We start from the raw sequence: 27,461 nt of genomic DNA, 5'->3' as shown, positions 1-27,461 counted from the left end.
ATGTGCACGAATTTCCTGCGGAGGAAGCATTGACGTTTTTCTTGACGGCATACCGGACCACACCAATGGGAGAACGCAGCCCCGCAGAGCTCCTCCATGCGCGTCAACCTAGGACTCTGCTGCACCTCCTCCGGCCTGGTCCTCGCCAGTCTTCACAAAACGGAATAGCTGGCTTTCCACTGGGTATGTCGGTCTGGGCCCGTGGGTTTGGTCGCAATCCACGTTGGATACCAGCGGTGGTCCTGCGCCGAAATGGCCGCCGGCTCTATACCTTGCAGGCGGGGGACCGGGTGGTACGTCGTAACCAAAATCAGCTACGTCCACGTTCGGGCACCCACCCTCCGCGCTCTCGGACACCGGCTTCCCCATTGCCGGCACCTGTGTTGGTTTCACAGGGGACATTGCCTCCTCTCCCCGCTGTGCCTCTGCCTCACTGCAATGGTTCTCCGCCTTGGCATCCTCCAGTAGCTCCAGCACCGGCATCGCCATCGTTCGTGATGCCCCAGCGAGAGCCAGCCCTTCCTAGCAGGCCCGGTTTCTCAGGAGGTTGGTGCACCTGGGGTCGTCCCTTCCCCTTCGTCCCCGCCACTGGGTCTTGCCCCTCCCGGGGTGGAACAGGATCCGGAGTCCGACAGCTTGTCGCCCGTTCTGTCCCAGGCTCCGGTTGTGGGACGACGGGGGCCTCTTCGTGTGGGTCACTTCCAGCCGTATTCGAAGGTTCCGGCTCTAGGGTTGGCAGATCCCCTCGACTCCGGCCATCCAATGGATGTGGAGGTCATCGCTCCTGCCCGACTCTCCACCTTCCGACGCAGTGGATCACAGTGGGTTCACCCCCCGAAGGAGGAGTGTAGTAGCCACCAGAAAGATCGCGGGAGGCACACATTGGCACGGCGCATCACGGACGGTAGTTGCCGCAAGTAGAGTCCCGTCCACCAGAGGGCACGCGAGAATTCGGATGCGACCTCTGCCGGCATGACGACAACAACAACAACAACAACAACAACAACAACAACGACGACAACAACTCCGGCAGCACAGGCCGTGCCCAGTCAGTTAACATCGGGCATGCCTAGGACACAGTCCCGGTCTACGCTAAGTGAAGTGCGACGTAAACGTGAACAGTGTTACTACAACAGTCATCTCCTCCCCTTTTTCATCTCCCACCCTTTTTATGTGCCTCTCACTGTGCATTTAGTTCAAATTCTGCAAGGTTGGTGATAACCATATCACTGCATGCCCTGAAACAAAAATTGTCAACATTAATCTTGTAATACAGTTTGCTATGAGCTTACCAGATAGAACCAAGAACTTATTTCCACATATAACATGTACAAGACAGCTTACAAGTATGAGAGGACAAGAGTCAGGGTGTTGAGAAGCATGGAATAATCCAGAACTCTCAAGTCAAAGAATAACTAGGGTAATACATTGGAACTGCAATTTCTTGGAATGTTTACGCATCACTGTGCACTTGCGCAGGCAGAATGAGCAATACATGACATCCCCTCCACAGTGCTAATGGTATAAACTTTGTGTATCTTTGAACATGCACCACCACTGCTTTCTTGAAACCTGGTGTTATGGTAGTGGAGTCAGTGGTTCCAATTCCAATGGATGTAATGTACCAATCTTTGGCCTCATTTTCTTCATCTAGTTGCCTGGCATCCATTGTCTTGTGGTGACTGGTGCTCTGGCATATTTTCTGGCACTGCATTCTCATCTTTTGCTTGTGTGGATCCTGTGATGTTTGCAATGTGCAGTGCATCGAAAAATGCAGGCTTGAGTTGGTCTAGTGCAATGGTAGTAGGCAGACCATTGATTCTAATTTGGAATGTGTTGTTGCTTCTGCTTGTCTCCAGATACGGTCCATCAGATGGTGGTTGAATGACTTGCATACTGCATCACTACATCAGAAAATTGGTGTGCAGTTATCAAGAGCTGTGAACACAAATGAATGTCTCCCAAACTGACTTCTGGGTGCCGTTTACATAAGGTGGTTTCTGTGCTCCGTTAATCTGATGGCAAAGACTGATGCTGGGCATGAATTATCTTGTCAGATGTAATGTTTGCCCGTATACTAATTCTGGTACCGTAGACGTCAGATAGCTTTTGAATGCTTTGGAAAAGTAAGCCTAAAGTTGTCACCGTTGAATCAGGGAATCCTACCATGAAATAATGTTTCTATTATGGTTGCAGCTGTGATGTCTTTGACGGGGAATCAATCCACAACCATGAGACAATAACTATAGCCATTGGAGACTGTGAGTGGGCCTACAGTATCAGCGTGCACACATTTGCAATGTTGATTAGGTGGTAGAAATGTGCCTAAAGGTGGTCTGACATGTGTTATCTTGTTGCTCTGACACTCTGTGCATTGTTTGACAAAAGTTTTGCAATCTGCTTGCATTCCAGGACAAAGCTTTGCTTTGCGAATCTAAGATTACCTCATACTTCTGGATGTGCCAGATTGTGTATCGATGCAGTTGCTTGTGTTCAAAATTGTTGTCACAAATGGATGTGCTTTCACTCCTAACAGATCACAATATAATTTTACATTTACTTCAGGCATCACGACACAGTGCAGCTTCAGTCCTCCCGGTTGTTTCAGTAAATCACATAACTCCTCGTTATGTTATTGGCCTGTGTGAAGGCATCAGGATCAATAATGCCTGCTGTAGCATTCACAACTTCTACATGCAAGAGAGCATCTGCTGACACATTAAACTTCCCTTGTAATAGACAATGCAGGTAGTGAATTGGCTAATGTAATCTAGATGGCATAGCTGCCTCAACAATGCTTTCTCCGGTTTTATAGTGAAAACATAAGTTAGCAGCTTGTAATCTGTATAAATAGTGAACAGTCGACCCTCTAATGAATGCCTGAACTTCTTGACAGTGGCATATAGTTCGCAATCATATGTTGTCCAACACTGCTGTGAAGGTGACAACAAAAGAACACAGTGGTCTGCCAAAAATGCTCAACCTGCTGTTACAGTACAGCACCAACAGTGGTAGATGAAGCATCAACCATAAGCGCTAGTGGAGCTTGTGCCAAATGCACAGCCTCTGCAGTTAATGCTTTCACAGCTTGAAGAGTGTCATCCACCTCTGTTGTCCAATACACCTTGGCATTTGGCTTTGGAGCACCTCTAAGTAGTTCATTCAGGAGGGCAGTTATCAATGCATGATTGTATATGAATGTTTGATAAAAATTTATGACACCTAGAAAACAGCTTACCTATCTGATTGTAACAGGGTGAGGGTATTTGCTTATGGCTCCTACCTTATCCTGTGGCAGTCGAATACCATGCTCGTCTCCCATGCAACCAAGAAATTGCACCTCTCTCACTTTAAAAGTACACTTTGAAGGATTAATTACCTAGCCTTTTGTGCGTTTGCTATAAAATAACTGCGCCAGATACTGAAAATTTTATTCTTCTGATGCAGGCATCTCCAGTATGTCATCTATATAGACACAACAGAAGTCTAAGTCCCTAGTGATCTCATCCATGAAATATTGGAATGTTTGTGCTGTGTTGCATCCTAGTGAACTCAAATAGGCTGAACTATGTTGTCGCTGCTGTTTTGTGAATATTTTCTGTAGCAACAGGGATATAAAAGTATGCCTGGACAAGATCAGTGGTTGAAAATAGTCTTACCATGAACACTGGAAGAAAATTCTTCTATGTGTGGCATGGATACCAAACCAGGATGCTCCTCACATTGAGAGGACAATAATCACCACATGGATGCCATCCAGTCTTCTTCTTAGGTACCACATGGATTGTAGCCACCCAGCTGCTATACAGAAAGCTGCAAATGACGTGTGGCAGTATGCTACAGAATTCCTGCTTCACAACTTTCAACTACTCTGATGTCAGATGTTTAGGGCAAGCATGAGATGGTGGGGCTGGAATGGTAAAACATGATGCACCATTGTGTGTTTAAATGGTGGAGAGTAGATGATTGTTGCGTGATTCCAAGAAAGCCATTCAGTAATCTTGTGTGCTGCATATTTCCTGCGACAGTACGTACGATCTTCCGGGCGACACAACATGCCTTCTCTGGAATATTTAGGTTTGTAATTGAATTGATCAGCTGCTGGAATAATAGGTTAGGTATCAAATCAAAGGATAAGAAATTGGTTCCTATCATAGGGTGTGATGAATCAGCTACTGTGGACTGCCTCTCAAATATACACTGTTGTCAGAGGTTAAGCAACAATGTAACCCAACCGAATGTTTTAATCTTAGCCATTATCCGCAAACAGATGAGTAATTGCAGCTCCAGCATGGTGGACAAGTTGCCCTAGTCTGATGCTTCTGCCCCCATCTCCACTAGGTATTGTAACTTTGTGTTGTGGACTATGACAAAAAGTCGGCATATACTGCTGGTAGAAGTAGTTGTTGCTGCAATGGTTTCCATGTGCACAGTGGTGTACATTCACGTGTCATTGCTGCTGAAAATTGTGTGATATCGGAAAATACTTGGTGCTGATGGTGAGAGGCTGCGACTTCGTCACAACTGGTGGTGCAGTTGCTGATAGGTGTGCATAATTTGTAATATGGCTACTTGTATGGTAAGTTCCACTAATTGTGACTGTAGCAATGCTAGTGCCACTACAGGCACATTCTTTTGTCATGGTGTCAGTGTTGATACGTTTGTTGCAGGATATTTGTTGACGATCCTGTCCAGTGTCTGAGCTAATGCATTTAGATCGTCCACGCACACCATCAGAATTTTTTTTTCAGTGTCTGAGGGTAATCGTGATACCAAATATTGCACAGCACATCATTGCTCTCTGTGTTGCTTACCAATGTGTGCAGACAGCGAAAAGTTGTGACGGGATGTGATTGCTGAGCTCCTCAGTCCGCAAAAGCTTCTTTATTCACTTTGTCTGTGATTGTGACAGATGTGTCATCAGTGAGTTCTTGATTGATGCCTGTACAAGGCTTGTTTTTTAAGTGAGTACTGTTTTGCCACACCGCGGCCGCAGCACTGCGGTCGGCATTCTGCACATGCGCACTGGGTACCTACATCTGTTGTCTATGCACTGACGCCATTACAGTCTGATTCTTCCTTGTTTATGTTGTGTACTGAGTGTTCACGATACCTCTGGTAATAGTGAGTCCCGCTGACTGTGAAGTACGGGCTGTTATAAGATTTCTTAGTACTAAATGCCTAAAAGCGATCAATATTCATCGTGAGATCTGTGCAGTTTACAGAGAAAACATTATGAATGATGGAATGGTAAGAAAGTGGGTGAGAGCATTTAAAGATGGCGACACAAATGTGCATGATGAACAATGGAGTGGGCGTCCTTCGGTAGTTGATCACATCTTTTCGATGGGAAACTCCAGGTCATCCTCTGTACAGCCCCGATCTTGCGCCCAGTGACTACCATCCGTTCTTGCACCTGAAGAAACACCTGTGCAGTCAGCGTCTTCAAGACAATGACAAAGTCAAAACAGAGGTGATGCAATGGTTAACAAGTCATGCGGCAGACTTCTATGAGGAGGGTATTCAAAAACTGGTACAACGTTATGACAAGTGCCTCAATATTGATGGAAATTATTGAATATAATAGAGGGAAACATTCCACGTGGGAAAAATATATCTAAAAACAAAGATGAAAAGCGCTGGCAGGTTGATAGACACACAAACATACACACAAAATTCAAGCTCTCGCAACCAATGGTTGCTTCATCAGGAAAGAGGGAAGGAGAGGGAAAGACGAAAGGATGTGGGTTTTAAGGGAGAGGGTAAGGAGTCATTCAAATCCTGGGAGCGGAAAGACTTACCTTAGGGGGGAAAAAAGGACAGGTACACACACACACACACACACAGACAGACATTTGTAAAGGCAAAGAGTTTTACTAAGATATTTTAGAACGTCTTTTTTTTTTTTTTTAATTTCAAAACGGTACTTAAAAAACTCGCCTCATAGATCAGTGTCTGGCAGGGCAACTAGAATATCCTGTACTTCTGTGGCTAGTCCTCCACAAGGGCTGCAACCACATACCTATATTTCATATTGTCTGCTGATATCTGCACAAGGACGAACTGGCCTCAAAGTTGCGTGAACTGTAACACAACATTGTGTTGCCAGAATGGTTTAATTGTAACTGTATTAATTGTGCTGCTTGCAGCTGGTTCTGTGGTGACTAGTGAATTGTACATTTTCATGAGAGAACATGCACAGCTTGTGCAAAAGTGACAGACATTCGTGTTACAATGTGACGCTGAAACGGCATGTTGCGTTGTAGTGCCATCTCGTCGGGTTCACCGGGTATGTGGATAGCAGATAGAACGAGACATTTATTTCCACATTAACATGTTCAGAGCAGCTTAGTGATAAGAAGTCTGAGTAATGAGGATAATATATTGGAACTGCAGTTACATAGAATATTTGCATATTGCTGTACATTCGCACATGTGGGATCAGAATGAGACACTCCTGTCTGCACCTTCCATAGTGCGTTAATTTCTGTTGCAGCTGCAGATTCAATTTTTGTTTGTTCTAAATGTTTCAGCCATTATTACTGTTACATATGCTGAATGTAGTCTTCAGTTTTTCCACCCATAGTTTTTTATAGTCCATTTTTGTTTGCCTTATTTCTAAATCCATGTGACAGGGCAGATCCATGTGAATGGAGTCATTGCCATGTGAACATCTGGTAGCTGGCTTTTTTAAAACTGTTATTTTGCTTCATTTCTCTGGAAATTTCCATTTGCAGTATCCAAGAAGTTATTATCTTGACATGAATTATGGAACTTTTCTCTTTCTTACTCTTCTAAATGAGAGGCATTCTCAAAATTTCAAACCTCTTAGCACAGACTAGATTATTTGGGGACAACTGTATTTGTTGTCTCTAAAATACCCTCCATTTTTACAGACAAATTACTACAGAACAGAATTTGAGTGCAGCGTCTCATTATTGAGTCTATTGCTGTGACTACCATTGCCTTATTTGGTGATAAGAGAAAAAAAAAGTACAACTAGTGCACAATTCTGAAGCAGAAGAGCAAATCAAATTATACTCTTATGCGCAATTGAATTAAGCACGTCTGCCAGGAAGTATGTAGCATCCCATTTTGCCCTGATGAGTATGGCAGTATCTTGGTGAGAACCCCATGAAACACCAGAAGTATTGGGAGCCACCCTCATCCACAATTGCTGTCATAACCCACTGAAATCAGTCTGAGCTGGCCAAAGACTTGCACATTTAACTTGATGGCGTCTCTAATGCGCAGGTCAGGTGCCCTCGGGATAGAATGGGGCTTTGTAGCTAAGCAAGATGTAGCATCTTGTGTGGATTTCGACATACCTATACCTGTGTTCAATCTGTACTAACATATACCAACCCAGAAAATCTTTTTCTGGTATTCCTGTACTCATGCTGATATCTGTGATGTGTGGTGTGCAGATTTATATATATGGAGGAAGCAGGTGCGGTTCGAGTTAAAGGCTCTGAGGTGGAGCCACCCCAAAATATATGCATTTAAAGTGTTTCCCACACAGATTTAAATAATGACAGTCGGTGTGTTTTGAAACTGTTGAGACTGAGTGATTTTTTTTGAATAGGTAGTAGTTAGTCTTAAGGTTGTACCTGGAAATGCTGGTTTGCTCCATGTAGTAGTAGTTTGGGACATGCCTTCTATGGAGAACAGCATCTATGGGACTCCCAAAGGCTCCTGTTCATTCAGCCTAAAGGTGTTCCACCAACCTCCACCTGATTTTCGCATTCCACAGCTTACAGTGAAAGGGGATTGACAGAACAGCTGAAGCTTTGCTATTGAATCCCATGTGTTTCTATATCTTTATTATGTTGTGATGTATCGTTAATCAACATTTAATATTAATTTTTTGATAGTGTTGAATATAATTTCTTGTTTCTGGCATTGGCAGTTCCATTTGCTGTAAGAAAGGCATGCAAGTTTGTAAATGTGTTGCTAGAGTGCATTAGAATATGGCAACAAAAGTGGCACTACCTATCGAGAGTTTCAAAAATAATTAAAAGAAATAAGCTCATAAAATATGTCCTGTTACCTTTTGTTGCTAAAATTTGCTTGCCTTCTGAAGGCTTTTATGGGATAAAGTGTGTTATAGCAAGTTTATTTTTGTTGATGTATTGTGGTAGAGTGTTTTCTTGTCTAACTGTTGCATACTATGAATCTGAAAACAGCATAACATGAATAGGTGTGCAATTTATTAGGGAAAAAATTTGGAACATGGCCTTAGGGAGAAGTAGTGCACTCCAACCTGTTCTATACATCAACAACAATGACAATCCAATACCAAAAATGACAAATTTTGGAGTGATCTGTAATGCAGTGTATCACGTTAACTGAATATTTTCATAATACATAAGTATAAATATGAAAACCAACAAATGCAGCTTGTTAGCTTTGCAAATACTTAAATCAACTTGGCGGGGGGCTGCTTGATTTCCAGCTGGCAGCCAATCAATGCAAAGCACATGTGACGTCATGGAACATTACTGTTCTGTATCACGATCTCGTAAACACTGTGGGTTGAACAAACATGAAAAACTTAAAACTTCTCAATTTTAGAACTGAAAACTTAAATAACATCAAGCATGCAATTCCTAACTTACACCTCAAACTCCAATATGCATGATTTTTAGTACAGTTTCTTGTGATAAAGTGAAAGAAACGTGACAGTGGCGACTAAATATGCTATGTATAGATCTCTTCTTGGAGTTAGCTTATAGTGTTGTGCAGTAGTTGATTATGAAAACGATAAGAGACACAGTCAGCAAACTTTTTAGAGATCTTTCCTCAGCTTGGAAATTATGAACTGTGCCAGGAGGAGGGAACTTCAATGTATCACATGTATGGGGACTATGTTTCTGTGTGGTGATGCTACTCACAGATAGTTGTTGTCTATATGAAATAGATGAGTTATTTTTTTCTCTTGCACATTTGTCTGCTATTATAATCCTTGACAGTGGCTACATCATGAGCATGTTATTGCTCATGGCAGTTGATTCGTGTGGCTCTCTGGTGGTGGTGGCAGATGTTTTCCACAAATTGAAGTGTACATGCTAGCATATGAGAATCCCACTGATAGTGCAACTGAAACTGGAGTATTCTGTGTATCAGGCACTCATGGTTAGATGTGTTGATTTGAAGGGTTTTTCACAATCTGCACTTGACTATCTTGCCAAAAGGCAGAAAAAGGTTTGACAACATCCCAAATATGTGACATATCGAACCATTCCTTTCACTGTGACAGTGTGTGGTCTCTCTCCACTACAGCAGTTAGCTTATCAATTGCTTATGACTATAATTACTAAGGAGACTCTGTAATGTATTTTCTTGTGTGCTCAAGATTTTATAATGCTTGCTTTAAGCATTTCAATGGAGTTAATTGTCTCATTATTTTTATAAATGTAGAACTCATATGTAGGAGGGTGATGGTTCAAGTTGTTGTTCATCCATTCAGAGTTAAGTTTTCTATGAGTTTTTCCTATGTATGTGTTAGTGTTTTTGATTTTCAGAGTAATTTGTAAGTAGGTCCATTGTGCGATTAGTTGTGATCAGATGATAAATTTAAATTTTAAAACTTAGATTTAGTATTTAGCACATTAATAATAAAGCTATTTTTTGTGTGCTTAAAAAGTAATTTGTTTTTAATTTGTATATTTTCAGGGAGCTGATATATTTAAAGCTAAAGTAAACATAGAAGTTCAATGGACAACAGAACCTGTGATTGCAGCTATTGAAAGAAATGGAGGTGTGATCACAACAGCATTTTATGATACACACAGTTTGTGGGCAGCAATAAACCCGGAAAAATTCTTTATGAAAGGTATCTGTGACTCTATATCTCTAAAGTTGTGATAGATGTAGTGAGTGGGGGTGCACAAGGGTTAACGGTGTCTGTACTGATGATGTTGCAGCCCATTGTGTAACAGTGTTAAAAAACGAAGTCTTCAAACACTGAACTTTTGAAGGCAGTATTTCACTCACTGGAAATGATCAGTGAATAGGGTGAAGCCGAGAGCAAACAAAGTAACTTACAGTGCAGACTCAAGATACTTTTTATACATGTAATTGAAACAATGAATAGAATATAAAAAAACCAGGGTTCCGATACTTTTTCTCTCTCAGAATCACACATTTACACATCCTGCTTTTGTTTCATTGTTTTTCTCTTGTAAATTAACTTGTAGACTGACTTCTGGTTTGAAGGTTAGTCCCACACTCTCATGCAAAACAAATAGCAATGAAAGGAGCGATTGCCAAGTTGGAATAGGTTGCCACTGATAATACCTACATATCTGATTTCATAGAATGAAGTTCTGCCTTCATAGTGCAGTAAGTTGTATTCTCCATCGATGGCAACTCAGATTTTTCATGCAAAAGCAGAATTTTGAGAAACTAAAGGCAGCATGACAATAGGTCCGATTTGTACCAGATATAGATACTACTAAGACTCCAACAGCACTGCAGCAATATGTACCTTTCAGTCTGTAGCAATATGTGTGCTGTTTTTAAACTTCATATCGGATTCAAAGAGTGCACCGGATTTGTAACTCAAACCCAGAACATTGCCATCCTTGGGCAATGCTCTTATTAACTGCACTGTCCATGTAAGACTCATGAGCAGCCCTTACAGCTTTACTTGCACCAGTTGTATGAAGCATTGGTCCAGTCTCATTTAGGCTATGGAAGTCCTGTCTACGGTTCTGCGTCATCTTCGACGCTGCAGGTCCTAGACCCCCATCCACCACTGTGGGGTCTGACTTGCGACCGGTGCCTTCTGGACTAGCCCTGTCTTAAGCCTTCTCGCAGAGGCAGGGATTCCACCACTGTGAGTTTTGTGCCAACACCAGCTGATATCTTATGTGCTCTGCATTCGCTGCACCCCAAAGCACCCTAATTATGGTCTCCTTTATCCAGACATGGATATCACCCTGCCTTTTTTCTACTGTCTCCTCAGTTCATTCCAGGGTTCAGAAGTGATTAATACTGATGGCTCCATGGTTTCTTGCCGCACTGTTTTTGCTTACACCTATGCGCGACGCCCAGAACTTTGTTCCTTGCCTGATGGCTGTAGTGTTTTTACTGCAGAATTGGTAGCCATCTTGAGCACACTGGACCATATCTGCTCCTGCTCAGGTCTATCCTTCACTATCTGTAGTGACTCATTGAGCGGTTTGCACACTATCAGCCAGTGCTTCACTCGCCATCCGTTGGTCATCGCTATCCAGGACTCCCATTCTCTCCTCACTCAACGTGGATGCTCAGTGGTTTTCATTTGGACCCCAGGCCATGTTGGTATTCTTGGCAATGAACTTGCTGATGACTGGCTAAGTTACCTACTTCCTTCACTCGGCATTACGTCGTCAGGTTTTTGGCCTTTGGGATGCAGAATGGCACACACTTTGTTCACCAAACAAGCTCAGGGTGATTAAGGTTTCTACAACTCCGTGGCGGTCCTCCTTCTGGGCCTGTCGTAAGGCCTCTGTTGTCCTGTGCCGGCTCTTCATCTGCCATACTGGGTTGACTCACGGTATCTCCTCTGTTGTGAGGATCCCCCTCTCTGTCGTGGATCGATGTTGACTGTGGCTCGTATCTTATTGGACTGCCCCAACTTAGCCACCCTGCGGGACTTCTAGCTTTCCAGACTTGCTACCCCTGGTGTTGACTGACAGTGCCTCAATGGCACGTTTTATTCGTGATGGGGCTTTTTATCGCTTTATTTAAGGGAGGGACCTTTCATCTTATCAGTGAGTGGAGGGCATGGCAAGTCCTCTTGCTCCCCCCTTCGCCCCGACTAGATTGGCTTCAACTGGGCTTGGTGGTTTGCCCCGGCCCTCTGCCTTCCCACTCCTTTCCTTATGGGGTCTGTTATGTCTTGACTATCTCTCTTGTCTCCTGTGCTTCTTCCTTCATGCCCCTGTCATTAGTCACTTTCTTTCCCTCACCTCTTATTCTGTCCTTCTCCTTCCTTCCTTCCCTGTCAATAGTTTATCATTTTATGGATATTGTAGTTCCCTCTTTAAATGTGGGATTTTATTGGTTTTAGTTAATCTGAGGTCGGAGGGACTGATGATCACATAGTTTGGTCCCTTCTCCACCCACCCAACCAACCAATAAATTTTCTTGCCATAAATCGGGCAGCTCATCAAAGAGTTGGTCATTTGCACAAAACTTTTCTGGGAGTTCAGTTGGCTATTTTGTATTTGGTAGCCATATATTGGGTGCCTGTGATCATCAGGCTGCCCCCTCCTTTTGGACTCAGCTGCATCTTGCCTTCTGATTGTCAGTGTAGCTATGCTATCTATAATGGGGCAACTTTGTTGGACTAGCATTGGTTTTAGGCTGCCACCCACTATACATGCTGTCTCATTAATGGCCATGTCAACAAATTTGGAATGTGCTGGGTTGTACCAAAAAGGTGTTGCATACTCTGTTGCAGGGAAACATAGTGTTCTCAGAAAATTAGGTTGAGCTCCCTATTTTGTGCTGATGAGTCTTTGGATGATATTATTTCTCACACATACTTTTCCATTAACTGTTTGTGACAATGCTTCCAAAATGTCGGAGTCCTGTCAAGTTGGTTACCAAATACTTTGACAAGTTATCATGGTTCAACTCTTGATCTTGCTTCCAATTGCATATTTGTTTCTGAAGTGGGATGAAGCCCCTGAGTTACAGGGATTTCGTTCGAGGAAATTTACTCTGTTGTAGACTGCTCAGTATTAGAGAGTCTGCATCAGTTTCCATTCCATTTCCTCAAATGATATACCTTGGGTGAACATGACAGTACCATTGGCCTATGTAGACTGTCTCGTCTCAGCATTTGTAGGCTGCTTGTTTGTATAGATATTATGTAAAATTGGTAATATGCTATATCACTAAAAGATAAATTCCACTTATATTTGAAATATTTCCACTATAGTCTGTGTGGTCACTAGAATTTGCTTTCATAAATTAATGAAATAAGTTGTTCAATGTTCTTTTTCCTTACACATTCATACTTCCAAGCTTCCATTCTTCATGTGTCGTACAGTGTTATGCCAATATGATGACAAAGTTTGTTTTATAACGTACTTCGCCACTCTTTCTACTTCTACTAACATAGGGGCAACATTTTTTTTACTTGTCACATGACCTTAAATTGAGCCTGTATGAGTTCAATGGAACGGAAGTTGGCAGAGGTGTGGTGACAGTCTGAAAACTAAATAGCCTTAATTTTTTCAAGTTCATCCATCACATTTAGATCTAAACATGGTTTATTCTGAGCCATGATATCCAATAATTTTCTGTTTCTTTAGTTGCCTGGTATGGCAGTGTTTTTTGATTGTAGTCACTTGATAGTCATGCTTTCTGGAAGCTACTGTATATTTAGAATAGTTGAATAATACAAAGCTTTGTCCATCACTATTACGGAAGGCTTGCTCGAGTTTTTCAGAAGGCACTCTTTAAACAACTGTTGAAATGTCTCTTCGTTTCCTTGTGGAACTGAGAGGTTTTCTTCAATCTAAACATCATACCCCTGATGTCTGTGCATGGTGAAAGATCAGTCTTCTACCTTTATTGATCGGCTATGGCATGGTGCCATTACTGAATCATGTGTGCAACATATACTCATTGAATGGTTTGCATTTACCCAAGCTTTGTCAAGCCAAACAAAATCTTCAAAGTTTCCTTTTGATATTTTCCTCATAAATCAACACTGCTGTACTACAGTATCACCTTCCTCCATTATGACCTTTCTTCCATTAATTTTTTTTTTAATTTGAAACTTAAGCCATGCATTACATTACTTGGTGACAATTTGTTGCCTCCGAAAAGTTCCATTTCTTCTAAGACAGTCTTCCTTTCTTGAATAGCAATTTTAAATGTGATGTCAAACTGTGTCACCTTGATGATAATTGAAATTCATCACACGGTTCTCAAATTCTCTCTCGTATTTCCTAGAGCGCTTAAATGACTTGATCCTACTTCACTTTCTTCTGCTGCATGCTTTTTCCCTTGCTATTCTCACAACAGTATTTTGTGGCCTTTTAATGGGTCTGCAGTTCTGTCTTGTCACTTTAGTGAGAGGTAGCAGGGGTCCCACCATTATCTTTCTCTTATTTGGAGGATTCCCTAACATTATTGCAGTATTCACGAGCCTGCCCCTTCAGTGCAGTGCCCTGACCATGTAAATACATGGCTCACATAGCATGCATTGTCAGATGTCTTACCCCTTTCTGTCTTTGACATTTAAATATTGGGAATAAAAAGAAATAGTTACATAATCTAGTTCGCAGCACTACACAGTAGAACTGCTATAAACCAATATAGGTTTTGAATGTAGAGCAAAGCTGGATTCGTAGCGACATGTTTTTTCTTTCTTTTTTTTCTTTTGTTTTTTAGAGGATCTCTTCCTAGCAGAATCTTACTGCAAAAACCAATCACATAACCATAGCCTTATATCTGTGCCTGTAATATTCTGCATCCAACTGACTCTTAAACAAAATGCTGTTTCTCTTTCTTTTCCGGGATTATTCTATCAGCCTATTTGTTGTGAAATTTTTGACAATTTTATGCAGCTAATATATTTTAACAGCAGAAATATGTCACATTAAATTCCTATTAACAATTCTGATCTGCTTCCCAAAGACTACATGCCTAGGGTACCCTGCTAAGTTGATGATTTTGCTCTAAAATTAAATATATTTTACATTGATATCAGCTACAGAATGATTCATATGCACTGAGGCAAATCCCCATTGCAGTGAAGTACATTGACCAACTAAAACCAAAGAATAATGATTTACAGTAGTGCAGTGTCTGTATTTTACAGTGTTCGTATAGTTTGATGAAACCTTGAGACATGCCTACATGTCCAAGGAAACAGACAATACTGGAGATTGACAGCTATATTAAATTATGAAATGTATTCACATATTGTGAATACATTATACAACAGCTATACACTAGACTAGTAACATATGAAAATTTGTGCTAGAGCAGGACTCAAACCTGGATTCCCTGCTTATAATAAGTGGTTGTCTTAACCACACTGGCTATCAAAGCACAGTTCTAGAACCAATGCAAACCCTTTATATGTCTCCATATGGAAGCATGCTGAGATAGCCGATCTGGTTAAGGCGACCACTTGCAACAGTCAGGAAATCTGGTTCAGAGTCACCATGTGGCACAAATTCTCATATGTTGTTAGTAAATCATGTAGCTGTTGTACAATCACATTTGCAATTTGCAAATATATTTCATAGGATAACCATTTATATAAATTTTGATCAATATTAACTAGTGATAGCCATTAATTGTGTGATAGCATTACTATGAGGTCATATATTCCTTAGACAAAAATAACAAATTATTATAAGAAAGTTTGAATGTGTATTAGAACATACAACCTTTTCATTACCAGTCCAGTGCTTTAGTCTTATGCTAATGCTTCACACAATCAATTTCATTTCATTTAACCTTCTTAGAATGAACTATAGAATAAATGAAATCAGCATACCACGTAGGGACATCATCAGCTTGGCGCAAAGTGACACACTGTGACTACATACATAACATGCATACGTAGTATTAGAACTGTTCCAGTCCCATATTTCTGAGATTTTCCTTGGTTGTGAGGCAAGTATTGAAACTGGAAAGCATGTCCAATTTATTCTGAATTGGGAATCATATTTATTCCACATTGTAATGAGATATGGCTTTCTTTCCTCTCTTAAAAACAATTTTGGTATGATAGCTGCCATTCGTGTGTTGTAAAATATGACCTAAAATCCTGTGAATGTAAAGAATCAAGTGATCACATTTTTCACTACAAGCTCCCGGAATGAACTGCTTAATTTCAAAACATAATAGATGTGACAGCTAAAGCTAGGCTATGGTGTTTGACTATAAGATGCAAAAGAATCGGAGTTTTTAACCAAATAGTTTTGTTGATCGCTTGATAAAAATTGCGAAATAACATTGTTCTTTTTCAGTATGTTTGCGCAGAAAGTAAAACGTTTACCATAGTACTAACATCTTGGAGTAGATATAGTTTTGCCTTATTTGCATAAAAATATTTTTATAGTGACACAATAGAATCTGCGAAAATCACCGTATTTGGTGCTCTCCACCCTAGCCTCCTGCTTCACCTGCCCCCTCCTGAAACATGCAGGCCACATCACCTAACAAGGCTTGTGGCAGCATAGCGAAGACCTGGATCCTGAGAAACAGATGCTCGGTGCGCACCAATTACCTCATTAAAATGTCGGTCACAATGGAATTTTAATTGGAGCACAGAGCTAGAGCTATTCGTAGGACTATGAATCATGATTGGTGGTAATTAATCAGTATAGTACATTGAGGGCTTTACCATTGGCTAGCAATGCTGCTGTAACTGACATATATTTGATGTAAGAACAAACACAAGTTAAGCTTAAATACTTCAGTGTGGACTAGAACATTGATTTTAGAAACCATCAATCTCCTCATATTTAGATTAATTTGCAGTGGACCATTTGGACACAGCAGCTCATCATGGTAAGATTCTAGTGCAACAGGTGTAAAGTCTCCACTGAGTGAAAGGACCATATGAGGCTGTATTTTTAAGAATCTACCTGGGAGTAAGTAATAGCATCAAGTTTAAAATGTTGATGGGAGCTTGTTAGTAGTATTTGCAGCAGTAGCCTGAACCATCATAAACTTTATGCCAACTCTTGTTAGAGACTTAAAATAAACTCATTTATAGAGAAAATATAAAAAAAAAACACTGCTGATAGAAAAATTCGGTGTTGGGAACTTTCTTCTTCAGGTTGGGGAAATTAGGAAGGAGTGGGTAGTCACTGAGACAGGGTACGTCCCCACTCAGCATTGGGTTAAGGGGGGTAGGACTGACTTGGAGCAGGAGAGGCATCACAGGACATTTTAATTTCCAGTGTCTATACTTTTACAAATAAATTCATAAAACTTTGTCAGCATCACCAGGAAGGAATCAGGATTCACACTCATTGCAATGGAAGTTCGAAAACATAACAAAATAATTTTTTTTACGTGGGAAATTTCATCCAAATCTATTAAAAACTTTGGTAAAAAATTGAGGTAATTGACTACAAAATTTGTGTATTTTCTAAACATGAAGTTTAAAATACAACAGATCATTCGTTTTTCATAAATTAAATAAATTGTAGAGTTTCATACACCTGTAAGTATGGTTTGTATGCTGTGCAAAATTCATTGAACCATCTCTCTTACTTATGAAGAAAAGCGTACCTATAGCAACAAATGCTGCCATTAGTAAGTGGAAAAAAAAATGATGAAATTTCACATGTAAAAAAAATTACTTAGTTATGTTTTCGAACTTCCACTGCTATGAGTGTGAATTCTGAATCCTTCCTGGTCATGCTGACAAAGTTTTATGAATTTATTTCTAAAAGTATAGACAGTGGAAATTAAAATGTCCTGTGGTGCCTCTCCTGCTCCACGTTGGCCCGTTTGACGTCCTACCCCTTAAGTGACCACCCAACTTCCCATTCTTTCCTCCCTGGAAAAAGAACATACAAGCTCTAACACTAAGTTACTGTTTTCTGTTATAAATGTTTCTATCAGTAACACTGGGAATTTGGCCTACCAAACATAAGTACTGGACAATCATTTTCTCTCATCATTTAACACACTGGCTGCCACAGATTTAGTATGGAAGTTTTGTCATCAGGCTAGGGACACGGTGCCAGGCGTGCAGTTCCCTCAAATTTCCCGTATGTAAACAATCATAATAGTAAGTACATCATATAATATTGTTTGTTTTTGTATTTACAGGTGAACCCATACCACGAAGGATGTTGCCACCTGCTGATGCAATTGAATATTATACTGACCCAGCTAAGAGGGGTTACTTGGCAGATCCAGAAAAAGTTTCATGGGAAAGATTTGTGCTGGCACAAAAATATGGTTACAAGCTTCCAGAAATTGAAAATGACCCATTGTATTCAATGTTCTGTATGCGGAAAGATCCTCGGCAGATATTCTTTGGGTTAGAGCCAGGATGGGTAGTGAACCTTCCAGATAAAGTAATTTTGAAACCAACGGATGAACAGCTGAAGGAATTCTATAAATCATAGTTTATGATGGGAAACATCAAATGTTGATTTCATGTTATGTGGGAGGTCACTGTGTAAATAATTGATGAAACTATTATTGTAATAAAATATAACTTGTTACTTCCCATGCTAATGTGTCCCATGCTGTATTATCACAGTGTATTCTGCTCTGAGCCAACATTACCGTTGTAGCTCTGCACACACATTACTATTTTTGCCTCATTCTTTCTATCGACAGGATACTCTAGTATTTACAAAAGTTAGCTGTGCTGTCACAAATGTGGAAAATGGACTGAAAATCTATCAGTTGCTTAATACTAACTGGGCTATGTACACGGACACACTGTGCATATATGATGGTTCCAAACAGGTTGGCAAAACTGGGATGGTCATTTGCACACCTGTTAAAAATAGCTGCAGCCTTTGATGTATTTGTGGGAATAATGACATACCTTCCATTCAGGTTCCATTGTGACCAATTTGGGAAACAAATGCAGTAGCTTACGCAACCTCTACATATTCCTTCCTGACACATATGGTCATCAATAAGCCAGAGAAATTGAGTTTACATGTGGTATGAGGTTGCAAATGTCGTGGGATACCTCCTAATATGTTGGAACTCCTTTTGCCTGCCATAGTGCAGCAACTTGATGTGGCATGGACTAGCCAGCCATAATTGCAAAAGTGTTGCCAGTGCAGGTTTCTGTGCACAAACTGACTTATCAATTATATCCCATAAATATTCGATGGGACTCATGTCTGGGTGGCCAGATCATTCACTCGAATTGTCCAAAATCTTCTTCAAATTAATCGCGAACAATTGTTACCCGCTGACATTTTTGGTAACAGGAAGTCCGCGAATGGCTGCAAATGGTCTCAAAGTAGCTGAACGTAACCACTTCCAGTCAATGATCAGTTCAATTAGACCAAGGGCCCAGTGCATTCCATGTAAACACATCATCTCACACCATTATGGAGTGACCAGCAGCTCACACAGTGCCTTGTTGACAACTTGGCACAATGGCTTCATGGCGTCTGCACCACACTCGTACCCTACCATCAGCTCTTACCAGAAGCTGATATTTGGACTCACCTGACCAGGCTGTAGATTTCCAATTATCTAGGCTCGAACTGATACAGTCACGACCCCTAGAAAGGCACTGCTTGCAATGTCACGCTGTTAGCAAAGGTACTCTCATCGATTGTCTGCTACCATAACCCATTGGTGTCACATTTCACCTTAGTGTTGCAGTGGAATTTTTTTCATGCATCCCACATTGATTTCTGCATTTATTTCACACAATGTTGCTTGTCTGTTAGCACTGACAAGTCTTCTCAAATGCCACTGTTCCCGGACATTAAGTAAAGTCCGTCATCCACTGCATTGTCCATAGTGAGAGGTAATGCATGAACTTTGGTATTCTTAGCACATTCTTCACACTGTGGGTCTTAGCATATTGAGTTCTGTAACGATTTTCAAAATGGAATGCCCCATACCTCTAACTCCAACCACAATTACACATCCAGAGTATGTTAATCCCCATCTTCCAGCCATTATCACTTCAGAAACCTTTTCATTTGAATCACCTGAGTACGAATGACAGCTCCACCAACACCACTACCCTTTTATACCTTGTGCAAATGGTACTACTGCCATCTATATATGTGTATATCGCTATTCCATGACTTTCCACATCCTTGTGTATAAGCTTTTTTCGTCCTGTCCACCATTTGAAAATGGAACAATACAGGAAAGGATGGTACCGGAGATGGCTTGTTGAATACAAATGTAGCTGTACATTTACAATGGGCAATAAATATGAGGCATGGCCAGAAAGTAAGTACCATTTTGGAAAAAAATGCATAAAAATATTGTTTTCCAAACAGAATTTATTTTTATAAAAAAAGAATATTTCTTAAGCCACCCTGAAGTGCCAAAGAAACTGGTATAGGCAGGCATGTTCAAATAAAGAGGTATGTAAACAGGCAGAATACGGCACTGCAGTATGCAACGCCTATGTAAGACAACAAATGTCTCGCGCAGTTATTAGATCGGTTACTGCTGCTACAATTGTATGTTATAAAGATTTAAGTGAGTTTGAGTGTGGTGTTAAGCATATGAGTGATGGGACACAGCATCTCAAAGGTAGCGATGAATTGGGGATTTTCCTGTATGACCATTTCACAAGTGTACTTTGTAAATCAGGAATCTGGTAAAACATCAAATCTCTGACATTGCTGCAGCTGAAAAAATGCCCAGCAACAACAGGACCAGTGACACTGAGGAGAATCGTTCAATGTGACAGAAGTGACCCTTCCACAAATTTGCTGCAGATTTCAATGCTGGGCTATCAACAAGTCTCATTGTGTGAACCATTCAGCGAAACAACATCAATAGGGACTTTCAGATCCAAAGGCCCACTTGTGTACCCTTCATGACTGCACGACACAAAGCTTTACACCATGCATGGGCCATCAACAGACATTGGACTGTTCATGACTGCAAACATGTTGCCTGGTCAGACAATTCTTGTTTCAAATTGTATTGAAGGGATTGATGTGTATGGAAATGGAGACAGCCTCATAAATCCATGGACCCTGCATGTCAGCAGGGGACTGCTAAAGCCGGTGGAGGCTCTGTAATGGCGTGGGGCATGTGCAGTTGTAGTGATACGGGACCCTTGATACATCTAGATACGACTCTGATGGGCGACATGTACGTACGCATCCTGTCTGATCACCTGCATCCATTCATGTCAATTGTGCATTCTGACAGATGTGGGCAATTCCTGTAGGATAATGAGACACCCAACACATCTAGAATTGCTTCAGAATGGCTCTAGGAACTCTTCTCTAAGTTTAAACACTTCTGCTGGCCACCAAACTCCCCAGACACATGAACATTATTGAACACATCTGGGATGCCTTGCAATGTGCTGTTCAGAAAAGATCTCCACCTTCTCGTACTTGTATGGATTAATGGACAGCCCTACAGCATTCTTGGTGTCAGTTCCCTCCAGCACTACTTCAGGCATTAGTTGAGGCCATGCCACATCATGTTGCGGCACTTCTGCACTCATGGGGCCCTACACGATATCAGGCAGGTGTACTAGTTTCTTTGGCTCTTCAGTGTGTGTTCCTACATAGCTGCTATCATTGTTCAGACACTTGTCATAATGGGAAACAAACTTGTGTGCTCTCTCTGTAGAAACAAGCTGCCATTCAAGACAGCCACTGCTGACAAATATTTGTGTCATTTAGTGCTTGTTGAGTTCCTTCCAAGAAGTGATACCATCATTGTGGTAGGATACTATGAACCAACTTAAGGGTTACATGGGGTCTTTGAGAGTGTGTCTGTCATGCCTGATAGGTTTGAGGTGTATTTCCTACAACAAGGGATGAAGGATTGCAAGCTTGGAGGTGTGAGTGTGGCCATGGAATTTTTCCACAAGGTGGTCTCATTTTGGGATGTACTAAGATATGAGGCGAAGAACAGGATTACTGCCTCCTCTAGGGGGTGATGCTGACAGCTTTGCCAGTTGTGTTTTAAAAGTACAGAGAAATCTTTCCACTAACCCATTGGAAGCTGGGTGGAATGGTGCAGTGTGGACCTAAGAAATGTGATTAGATTTGAAAAAGGCATGGAATTTGGCTTAAGTGAACTGAGGACCATTGTCGGTGACGACTGACTCAGGCAGCCCTTCAAGGGCTAAAATCTGTCAGTGCTTTGATTGTATATGCAGATGACACGCAGGTCGTTCATGTTACAGATGGAAATTCTGTGCCAGCATCTACCACTACGAGCCATGTAGCCCCTTGGAATGGACCAACAAAATCAAAGTTGATGTGGGACCATGGGGTGGAGATCACTCGCCAAGGGAAATACCATTGGGGTGGAGCAGCTTGCTTACTTTGACAAGTTGTACGTTTGGGAACTAGCTGTGGTATCAGTCCATAACACACCAGTAGAAGTGATGTCTTGTGAATCGCTTTGTGAGCATCACACCCCAATCTCCTTGGTGTTGCAGATCTAAGGGCCCATTGCTGCCGAAGCACAGTGGGAATGAGGGCCCTGGTCTGGCTGTTATCACCCTGCGTGAGGATGAGGCCTTGTCTCATGGACAGCTCATGGTGGCGTACCTAGAATGCTTGTATATCTGTTTGTTGTAAGGTCTTTTTATTCACTGGCTAGCCTCCACTGATGTGCTTGATGTAGGCCTCACAGTAGCAGGTCCAAAGTTGTGCGGTGTGGGATGCATCCAGTGGGAGGTTGTCCACAGCTGCATTTGTCTGGAAGCACACTGCTGGGTCAGCATAAAACTCAGGGTCTTGACTTACAGGCAACAGAGATAACAACTCAGCATTGGCGTGCTGCATTGTAGATTGGAACTGGATATCATCTACATCTACATTTATACTCCGCAAGCCACCCAACGGTGTGTGGCGGAGGGCACTTTACGTGCCACTGTCATTACCTCCCTTTCCTGTTCGCGGGAAGAACGACTGGCTGAAGGCCTCCGTGCGCGCTCTAATCTCTCTAATTTTACATTTGTGATCTCCTCGGAGGTACAAGTAGGGGGAAGCAATATATTCGATACCTCATCCAGAAACGCACCCTCTCGAAACCTGGTGAGCAAGCTACACCGCGATGCAGAGCGCCTCTCTTGCAGAGTCTGCCACTTGAGTTTATTAAACATTGACGAAACGAGCCGCTCTTCTTTGGATCTTCTCTATCTCCTCCGTCAACCTGATCTGGTACGTATCCCACACTGATGAGCAATAGTCAAGTATAGGTCGAACGAGTGTTTTGTAAGCCACCTCCTTTGTTGATGGACTACATTTTCTAAGCACTCTCCCAATGAATCTGAACCTGGTACCTGCCTTACCAACAATTAATTTTATATGATCATTCCACTTCAAATCGTTCCGCACGCATACTCCCAGATATTTTACAGAAGTAACTGCTACCAGTGTTTGTTCCGCTATCATATAATCATACAATAAAGGATCCTTCTTTCTATGTATTCACAATACATTACATTTGTCTATGTTAAGGGACAGGTGCCTATCCGCTGCAGATCTTCCTGCATTTCGCTACAATTTTCTAATGCTGCAACTTCTCTGTATACTACAGCATCATCTGCGAAAAGCCGCATGGAACTTCCGACACTATCTACTAGGTCATTTATATATATTGTGAAAAGCAATGGTCCCATAACACTCCCCTGTGGCACGCCAGAGGTTACTTTAACGTCTGTAGATGTGTCTCCATTGATAACAACATGCTGTGTTCTGTTTGCTAAAAACTCTTCAATCCAGCCACACAGCTGGTCTGATATTCCGTAGGCTCTTACTTTGTTTATCAGGCGACAGTGCGGAACTGTATCAAACGCCTTCCGGAAGTCAAGAAAAATAGCATCTACCTGGGAGCCTGTATCTAATATTTTCTGGGTCTCGTGAATAAATAAAGAGAGTTGGGTCTCACACGATCGCTGTTTCCGGAATCCATGTTGATTCCTACATAGTAGATTCTGGGTTTCCAAAAACGACATGATACTCGAGCAAAAAACATGTTCTAAAATTCTACAACAGATCGACGTCAGAGATATAGGTCTATAGTTTTGCGCATCTGCTCGACGACCCTTCTTGAAGACTGGGACTACCTGTGCTCTTTTCCAATCATTTGGAACCTTCCGTTCCTCTAGAGACTTGTGGTACACAGCCGTTAGAAGGGGGGGCAAGTTCTTTCGCGTACTCTGTGTAGAATCGAATTGGTGTCCCGTCAGGTCCAGTGGACTTTCCTCTGTTGAGTGATTCCAGTTGCTTTTCTATTCCTTGGACACTTATTTCGATGTCAGCCATTTTTTTGTTTGTGCGAGGATTTAGAGAAGGAACTGCAGTGCGGTCTTCCTCTGTGAAACAGCTTTGGAAAAAGGTGTTTAGTATTTCAGCTTTACGCGTGTCATCCTCTGTTTCAATGCAATCATCATCCCGGAGTGTCTGGATATGCTGTTTTGAGCCACTTACTGATTTAACGTAAGACCAGAATGTGTAGGTAGAGAGGAACATGGCCCTCCTTTGTAGGCACCTTGCCATTTTGTTTGGTATGGTTGCTGAAGTCTTTCGTAAGGGTAACAGTGGTTTATGTCTGTAACGAGGATGAATTCCCACCCATACGTAACTTTATTCCAAAAATGATTGCAAGGGCCTCCTTTTTAATTTGGCTGTGGTTGTGCTTGTGCTTAGTTGAATCTAATGCCTTTGATGTAAATGCGATGGGGCATTCAACCCTATTATCTGGAAGAGAGCTGTACTCACACCAGTCAGATGTGCCAGCCACCAGCTTGTGGCAATGTTTGGGATTATATACCATAAGGCAGACTGGTTGTAACAGTGCCCATTTCAAGTCCTGAAATGCCTTGCCACATGCAGATTCCCATTTCCAGGGTACATTTTTGCGAAGCAGGTGATGGAAGGGTTCAGAGAGCACTACCGCTCGTGATAAGCTGACGGTAATAGTTCAATTGATTCAGTACTGATTTAAGTTGTGACCTATCACTGGATTTTGGCAACTTTTAAATGGTGTCCATATACTTTGGGGTCGGGCAAATTCCTGAGGCACTAAATATGTGTCAAACATACTTGATTTCCACCCAGGGGGCTTGCCACTCTTTGGAGAGTTCGTGCTTAGCTACCACAGGGCCCCAGCTTTGCAGCAGTTTTCCCCTTCCGTGTTGCATGTCTATCCTCTTGCTATTTTTTCCTCTCCTTTGGGGAACATGTCTGGGATGTTATTAGGAATGTTCTGCATTGTCTGTCACTGACATAAGAACAGTCTCACCTTTTACATCTTGGATTGTGGGTGTTCTGCCGGATATCAGTGCCGTTCTTGCACGGTATTTCAGTGACGTAGCTTGTAACCTTCATCAGGCGCGACCAGAGACTGCTCCTCAAGTGGACATGGTTCAATACTTATGTCTGTGGCCTTCCCCCTCCACCGGCAGTTGCAGGCGTTCCCTCTGTGGTTCACATCCGCTCGCTGTGACCTGCTGGAGCGCTGCCATTCCGTTTTCTGTCCACTACGGTACTGGGCGTTCCCTCTACTGTCCACGCCCACCAGATCCACTCCTGGGTGTTCCATATTCGGCCTGGTGTGTTCAGGGTTCTGTCTGGGTTGCCAGGCGTTCTCCCTGCGGTCCTCTCCCACTCACTGCAATTTTCTGGAGCGTCACCGTTCCGTTTTCGGGCATTCCCTTTGCAGTCCGCACCCTTCGGACCCGCTGCCGGATGTTCCATCTGCGGTCCGGAGAGCCTGGCAATCTGTCTGGGGATCATTTTCTATATTCACGCCTTCAGTTCTATTCATGGGGTGTTGCAGCTGTCACTGTTGCTCATTTAACAATTCCAGAACAGGAAGCCAGGCTCTGCTTAGCTGGTACCCCATCTCATGGTTCATGAGATTGTCAGTTACTTTTATCTCTGTAAATTCCCTTATAACACTGTCCCAAAATCTGTGTGTCTGTGCTAGTATCTTGGTTCCATCAGTGTTCAGCAACACCTGTCTTAATCGGGTGTGCCTTTGATGTTCCTTTCACCTGATGTCTACTGTTCTTGTCATCTGGCCAATGTAAGGGAGCAACACGGACAGCTGCAGCACTCCATGAATAGAAGAACTGAAGGTGTGGATACAGAAAACGATCCCCAGATAGATTGCCAGGCTCTCCGGACCAAAGATGGAACGTCCGAGAGTGGGTCCGACAGGCGCAAACAGCAGAGGGAACATCCAGTACCGCAGCCGATGGAAAACGGAATGCCAGCACTCCGGCAGTTCGCGGTGAATGGGTGTGGACTGCAGAGGGAACGTCTGCAACCGCTGGTGGAGTGGGAAGGCCACAGACATAAATACTGGACCAGGTCCACTCGAGGAGCAGTCTTAGGTCACACGTGATGAAGGTTATGAGCTACGTTACCGAAATATCATACAGGAACAATGCTGATATCCGGCAGAACACCCGCCAACCCAAGATGATATTAGATCACTGGTAAAGCCTGAAGAGTTATGTCTCATCTTTGTTTTTTGCTCCCTTTTCCCCTTCGCCTCTTATTCCTCCACTTCGGCCTTTAAGGTTCCTCTTTCTTCCTCCTCCCTGTGTGCTCCTGGAAGCCAGCCCACATGTGTGACTTGTGACTGGGTAATGCGTAATTCCCAGCCCCAGGTCGACAGGTAGGGTTCGCATTTACCCCCTGGTACAGTTCAGGCCCAGGGAGGGGTGATTGCCTGAGCTGCAACCTTGCCAAACAGTCAATTGGTTCCTCTGTCACCTGAGGTGTGAACAATCACCTAAGGCAGGTGCAACCCCTTGTGAAGGGGGTCCCTAGTTGGAAGGAGCGCACCTTCGGAGATGTTGGCAATCGTGGGGGACTTTCTCACAATGAGTCAATTATCTTCCCAATCAATGTCTATGAAATGTAAACATAATGAGGCTAATGATTCAAAGACCTTTCCCACTGCACCAGAGTTCCTCGTGGTCTCAGCTACTGAAGGCAGTCAGTCCTTTGCCACGGTAAATCCATTTATTATTCAGAAAGGTGTTGATGCAGTTGCCAGTCCCGTGAAATCCTGCTCCCATTTCCAACATGGCACTTTGATTTTGGAGACTAATTCTGATTCTCAGGCTCAACAACTGCTTGCTGCTTTGCTTCTCCATGGCTACCCTGTTTGTGTCGAGGCCCATAGAACTTTGAATTCTTCCTGTAGTGTAATTTACACCAGGCTGCAGAACGGTTTAACCACAGCTGAAATCCAATCTTACCTCTCGGACTGGGGTGTCCATTGTGTAATGAAAAAGGTAGGTTCCTCCTTAGTGCCCACCTGCACTCTTTTTCTCGCGTTTGATAGTGATGATTCCGTCCAAGATCAAGGTAGGGTATGAAATTATTACAGTCCGGCCATACATTCGACTCACATTAGAAAGTCTTGCCGACAGCCAACCAAATGTGTAATCTGTGGTAGGGATGCGCCTCTTTCTTCTCATTGTATCAACTGCCTTGGTGGCCATGCCACCACCTCTCGGGATTGTCCTGTGTATCTTGATGAGTGGGCTGTCCAAGATATCCAGATAAAGGAAAAAGTGCCTTACCCAGTCTCTCGCAAGTTACTGGCTAGTCACAAACCTTGTGTTCTCCCACCTGGCATTTGTACAGGGAATACATAAAATCCGGGAACACTTTCAATTATTTATTGCACATGGACCAAACATTGTAAAGATGTCATACATATGTCATTTTGAAGAGAAACCCTAAAAGTGTTTTCTCTCTCCCCCCCCCCCCCCCCCCCCATTTATATCGCCACAGAGGAGTTTGGTAATTTGC

The 27,461-nt window shown here is 42.4% G+C and overlaps 1 protein-coding gene across 1 annotated transcript in view; it reads left to right on the top strand.

Moving 5' to 3' along the window:
- Positions 1 to 18,218, top strand: part of LOC126262494 (39S ribosomal protein L15, mitochondrial) — a 68,621-nt gene extending 50,403 nt beyond the window's left edge. The window contains exons 4-5 of the mRNA XM_049959160.1: positions 9,676 to 9,835; positions 17,809 to 18,218. Coding sequence (XP_049815117.1) covers positions 9,676 to 9,835; positions 17,809 to 18,110 — 462 coding nt within the window. The 3' untranslated portion in view covers positions 18,111 to 18,218. The remainder of the gene's footprint in view (positions 1 to 9,675; positions 9,836 to 17,808) is intronic.
- The last annotated feature ends 9,243 nt before the right edge of the window (positions 18,219 to 27,461 follow it).

Source organism: Schistocerca nitens, chromosome 6 (genome assembly GCF_023898315.1).
Source record: "Schistocerca nitens isolate TAMUIC-IGC-003100 chromosome 6, iqSchNite1.1, whole genome shotgun sequence".
Lineage (NCBI taxonomy): Eukaryota > Metazoa > Arthropoda > Insecta > Orthoptera > Acrididae > Schistocerca > Schistocerca nitens.
This window is presented reverse-complemented; position numbering and strand designations above follow the sequence as displayed.